At 43.9% G+C, this 6,000-nt stretch overlaps 1 protein-coding gene across 1 annotated transcript in view; it reads right to left on the reverse strand.

Annotated features, from left to right (window-relative positions):
• The window catches only part of Kdm5a (lysine (K)-specific demethylase 5A), a 53,864-nt gene extending 47,873 nt beyond the window's left edge, over nucleotides 1-5,991 (reverse strand). The window contains exons 1-3 of the mRNA XM_013023691.1: nucleotides 5,823-5,991; nucleotides 1,760-1,837; nucleotides 357-479 (exon numbers count right to left, since the gene is read on the reverse strand). Of these exons, the coding sequence (XP_012879145.1) occupies nucleotides 357-479; nucleotides 1,760-1,837; nucleotides 5,823-5,987 (366 nt within the window). The 5' untranslated portion in view covers nucleotides 5,988-5,991. The remainder of the gene's footprint in view (nucleotides 1-356; nucleotides 480-1,759; nucleotides 1,838-5,822) is intronic.
• Between the last annotated feature and the right edge of the window lie 9 nt (nucleotides 5,992-6,000).

Below are 6,000 nucleotides of genomic sequence, written 5' to 3' on the forward strand. Positions count from 1 at the left end.
AGCGTATTGGTTATTTTCAAGAGAAGATCTTGCTTTATGCAGCCTGGACTACGGCCCTCCCATTTTTATGTCCCTTTGCTGCTGAATGTGGGTTTGTGCCATGTGCTTGAAGCAAAAAGACAACTGAGCATCTGGCAACTGTACAGTTATTACAGAGGTAAACACAACGAAGGCTAGAGGGACATGACATCAGAACTTAGAAAACTGCAAAGGCAAGAAGTTACAAGACTGGAGCCTAGCAAGTGTGCATGTGTATGTTTTGCAGGTTATAGAACCTGGCATTTCCTAAGTATGCCCTCCACCAATAAGCTACATTCCAGCCCCTTGCTCACTTCATAAGTAAACACAAGTCTTACCTTGCTCAATGCATAGAGATCTAGGATTTTTCTTTCCACCACAGGTATCTTCAGATTAGATCCTTGAAGTTCCCAAAATTTTGCCAGTTGATCCAAGAAATCCAGTCTCACTCTGGTCATTGCCTGAGAGTAGACAAGTACAGAAATTAGAAATAGAAACTGTAATATCTGAAAATAAGTAAGCCTTAACCATGCTAAAGATGCTCGTTCCTGTAAAGAACCTCAAAGGTTTCATTATTGCTTAGTCTAAACAAACCTCCCACACCATCACCACCACCACCAATAGTAAAGAGGCAAAATACTTCTAATAAAACTTTACTCATTCAGGCAGTTACCTTAATAAATAGGCAGCCAGGCCTGTGAAATCCTAGATACTCAAAAGAGGTTGAAATCTGAAGATCACAGTTCAAAGCCAACCTGGGCAGGAAAGCCCATGAAACTCCTATCTCTAACCACTGAAAGCTGGAAATGGAGCTGTGGCTCAAGTGGTTAAGCACTAACCTTGAGCAATAAAACTCAGGGACAGTGCCTAGGCCCTGAGTTCAAGTCCCAGTACTAGTACCAACAACAACAAAAAGAAACTTTCATTAGCAACTCAACATTTAGTTAGCTTAACTCTGTGGTAACTGGAAATTTTAGTCAAATTATTTTCTAAGCATTTTAGTCCTGTGACTTATTCTCTAGTATATACACATGGTATAGAAACTGTCTAACTGATAATATGCTTAATATTTAATTACAAGAGACAAACAGAAAAATCACTAACAGCTCAGGAATTTTATTTATTTATTTTTGCCAGTCCTGGGGCCTGAACTCTGGGCCTGGGCGCTGTCCCTCAGCTCTTCAGCTCAAGGATAGCGCTCTACCACTTGAGCCACAGCACCACTTCTACTTTTTCTGCTTATGTGGTGCTGAGGAATCAAATTCAGGGCCTTATGCATACAAGGTAAGCACTCTACCACTGAGCCACCTTCCTAGCCCCAGGAAAAAAATATTTTAAGACCATAGAGGAGACCAGGGTGCCAGTAGCTCATACCTGTAAATCCTATCTCCTCAGGAGGCTAAGATCTGAGGATCTTACCTCCAATTAACCAGCAAAAGGCCAGAAGTGGAGATGTGGCTTAGGTGGTACAGCCTTAAAGGAAAACAAAAGAAAAAATATCCAAAACACCTCAGGGACACTGCCCAGGCCCTAAATTCAAGCCCCAGAACTGGCACAAAAATAAATAAATCCCAGTTAACCCATATTTTGGGCCCTGACACATGAACTTCTGAAAGTTCTCTCCATAGAGCTCTAACACAAGGCATCAGAAGAACACATGGCGGGCTGCAGGTCAGTAGTAAAGTGTTTGCTTAGCATGCATGACAAAACTTAGAAGCAAAACTGATGTTGCTATACTCACCTCAAGTTCATTCAGTCGCTGGACTCGAGGAGTAAAACGGAAGGATTTTACTTCACATGCAAACGGAGGCTGCCAATCCTAGACAGAAAAATTTTTCTATATGATCAAGGAGTCCGCTATTTATTCCCTTTAATAAGGGATGAGTTGCCACAAACCACAGTGACAGCAGATTAGCATATATGTCTTCATTTTTTAGTACTACACTTGAGGAAGCAATCCTAGATCTCACCAGTTCTGCTATTTACATTCCACAATTATGCTTTCCAAAGTTAATCAAGAAGAATGTAATGAGCTCACGTACCACAAGTGTCCAACAAACCAAAAGAAAAAAAACAGTTTTAAAAGGACAAAAATTAGAAAGAAATGTTTTGAAGGTATTTATAGGCTTTTCAGTATTTATAAATATATTAAAATCTATGCTAAACAAATGTTATGTTAAAAGGCCAGCTTCTGGGCACCCAAATATATTCTCTGAAAGGGAACAGACCCTGTCGGTGTCTCCTGTCTCTAATCCTAGCAAGTGTGGAGGCTAAGAACAATGATTGATGCTGTAGACCAGCCTGGGCAGCAAGGTCAATGAGACCCCTTCTCAACCCACAATCTGGCATAGTGGTGCATTCCTGTCACCCTGAACTACTTGGGAGGTAGAGACTGTGGTGCTGTAGTTCCAGGCCAGACAGGACCGAAAAGGTCACAAGATTCTATCTCAATGTTGGGAAGATGGATCTGGGTGTTATATATCTGTCACCTAGCAACTACAGAAGTCTGTATGTAATAGGCAGACTGTAGTCCAGGAGAGCACTTCGGCACAAAGCAAAACCTTAGCTTAAAAATAACTGTTGAGGGCTGGGAAGGTGGCTCAGTGGTAGAGCGCTTGCCTTGCATGCCTGAGGCCCTGGGTTCAATTCCTCAGCACCATATAAGCAAAAAGAAAAAAGCCGGAAGTGGCGCTGTGGCTCAAGTGGTAGAGTGCTAGCCTTGAGCTGAAGAGCTGAGGGACAGCGCCCAGGCCCAGAGTTCAGGCCCCATAACCGGACCCAAAAAAAAAAAAAACTGTTGAAAAACAGAGCTGGAAGCATGGCTCAGTGGTAGAGCACCTGCTTAGCAAGCAAGAAACCCTCAGCTCAAATTTTAAAACCTCCTACCTTCCAAAAAAAAAAAAAAGCAAGTCCACAGACCAAGGAAACCTTCCAGATTGTGCTATAAAGCCAAGTGTAGTGACTCACATCGGTAATCCTACCCACTTAAGAAGCTGGGATTTGAACCACAAGTTTCCAAAACTCCATCTCAGCCAAAAATACAAAGCAATGAGCTGTAACAGGAAGCTGTCATCCAAGCTGCTCTGTCATCCCAGCTATTCCAGGGAAATCTAACTAAGCTGTGGGATCACTCAGGCAAAAATGGAGCCCCTATTTGAAAAATAACAAAAGTTAGGACTAGGGGTCACTGAAATAGTAAAGCACCTCACTGATAAACCAAAACCTTGACTCCAAACTCTACTACTACTAAGAAGAAAAAACAAACCAACAAACTTGATTTGGACTATTAGTAACCCATTTTAAAGATGTAAGTATGGGGCTGGGAAGGTGGCTCAGTGGTAGAGCGCTTGCCTTGCATGCATGAGGCCCTGGGTTCGATTCCCCAGCACCACATAAGAAAAAAGAAAAAAAGCCGGAAGTGGCACTGTGGCTCAAGTGGTAGAACGCTAGCCTTGAGCTGAAGAGCTAAGGGACAGCGCCCAGGCCCAGAGTTCAGGCCCCATAACCGGACTCAAAAAAAAAAAACAAAACAAAACAAACAAAACAAATCCCGAAGATGTAAGTATGGATTGGTAAAATTTAAAAAAAAAAAGATGTAAATATAGGAGAAAGTGAGGGAAAGGGTGCCACTGTCCAAAAGGAATATACTCTTTATTTGACTTACTGCTAATGTTAAAATTAAACTCTGCTTGTAATCAAGTTCAATAATGATGTAGCCTATAAAGAATACATTATTAAACAAGCCATATGTGGTGTATGCACATAAGTAGGCCTGGAGGAACCTGAAGCAGGGATATTCCAAGTTCACAGCCAGCCCAGGATACAGTGGTAATTATAACCTTTAAAATGAAAACATCTAAAAGAACCTTTGAATAGGAAATGCATTGGGAGGTAGATGAAAATACAGTTTGAGAAAAACTTCAAGGCTTAAGCTTCTGTCCACATGAAGGTGGTGACAGAGAAAAGTAGAGGCTTTTGGAGGATGGTGATGCATACCATTGCAGCAACTATGCAACGTTTGGCTGGTAATCCACGATTTGGAAAGGCATTCAGCAAACCCATTCCAGGTAGCAACAGCACAGTGGGAAGAGCACAGAATAGATTCAAGAACATGAGGTTCAAGACCCACTTTGCCGCTTGCCCAAGGCAACACACCTGGCTAGTGTTTTAACTTATGTAGACTTGACTCTTCTGAAAAATAAGAACTTTATTTACAAGCTAGGCTTTTTGAAGATTAAATGAAACAATCCAAAGGTGCTAGATCAACTCCTCTCAAGTTTTTCATTCACTATGGTATTCACTATGGCTGTCTGGTAGGGAAGACAGTTTTTAGAAAGCAATACTGATCACAGCACTTATTTCTATCTTTGCTATAAAAGCAATAAAGGACAATGTCTTAAGAAGCACTGTGTAAGGTAAAGATAGGCTCACAATCTTTCTCATCTGTATCTAGTCATCTGAAGCCTGGCATGGTGACAAGCAACTGTAATCTTATTAGCCCTTGAGAAGGTGAGGCAGGAGGGTCACAAGTTTGAGGTCAGCCTGAACTACTTAATAAGACCCTGTCTTGACAACACTGGTGAAAAGTCCATAACCTCCACCTGCAGAAGTTGATTCCACTCTTAATAAGGCCCAGAGATCTGCATTTTAACACGTATCCAGTTGATCTTAATGCATACTGTCCAGCAGTCCAGTGTGGAAAGAAACCACCTTTTTTGACCTTGAGTCTATCATCCAACCTCCAGTTATTAACTGTCCTCATCAAAGTGAAAAACCTACTTAAGTTATTATAATTAATCAAGCTGGTACTAGTGGCTTACATTTGTAATTCTAGTTACTCAGGAGGCTGAGGATGGAGGTCCAAAGACAACCTACCTGAGCAGGAAAGACCACAAAACTCATCCAATTAACCACCAAACAGCAGGAAGTAGAGCTGTGGCTCAAGCTGGTTGAGCCCTAGGTAACGTAACCTACTGTAGAAAAAGCTTAAGGGACAGTGGCCAGGCCCTGGGTTCAAGCCCCAAGACCTGCACACCCACATAATCAGTTTTAAGTAACCAACATGCAGACAAACCTAGTTATTCGTAATAATTATAGTTCTGACATCTTTGCTCCTTACTTAGTTCCTTATACCAAGGTATTTCAACGTGTTCTCTCCCCCATCTTCATTACTGACCCATTCTTCCTAAACCTCTAAACTTAAAAAAAAAAAGGCAATACTTTTTTTTTAATCTTCCCCTGGTCTTTCTTGCACAAGTGAGTGTGTGTGTGTTTTCTTCCATGAAAACTTGGGTTACCGCTGTGTGTGTGTGTGTGTGTTTTCTTCCAGACTACCTTTTTAAGAAACTCTTGGGTTGCGATGTATAATATAGCTCAATGGCAAAGTGCTCGCCTAGCAAGTCCTGAGTTCGATCCCCAGCATCAAAAAAGGAAAAGAGACAAGAGAGGGAAAGAAGAGAAACTCTTGCATGCATGCAAGCAGTGTGGCCACGCTCAGGGCCTGGACACACGGGCAGCCGACGGACTAGGGAACCCCAAGGGGGACTGTCCTTCAGGTGCCTTTTGATACTCATTTCCCCCCCAACCCAGAGACAGGTATCCGTGTCCGAGTGTTACCCCCACCCCCACCGTCAGAACCCTCCAGAAGGCCTCAAGAAAAAGCCCAAGCTAGCCAGGCCCTGTGGGCGCCCCCAGATGTTGGGACCTGAGGGGACGGTCTCACGAGGGGGCCCGCAGGGCTCCCTGCCCCCCCCACCTCGGCTCCCGTCCCCCCCCACACACCCCACTCCTTCCTCCCCGGTTACCTTGGGCGGCCGGATTTTGCAGATGCCGGTCTTCTCGGCCAGAGGCCGGATGCGGCCGATGAAGCTGAGCGGGTCGGTGAACTCCTCCCAGCTGGGCTCGAAGACCGGGCACTCCGGGGGCGGCACGAACTCGGCCGCGTAGCCCCCGGGCCCGACGCCCGCCATGGCAGTCACGGGG

Source organism: Dipodomys ordii, unplaced genomic scaffold (genome assembly GCF_000151885.1).
Source record: "Dipodomys ordii isolate 6190 unplaced genomic scaffold, Dord_2.0 Scaffold69, whole genome shotgun sequence".
In the NCBI taxonomy this organism is placed as follows: domain Eukaryota; kingdom Metazoa; phylum Chordata; class Mammalia; order Rodentia; family Heteromyidae; genus Dipodomys; species Dipodomys ordii.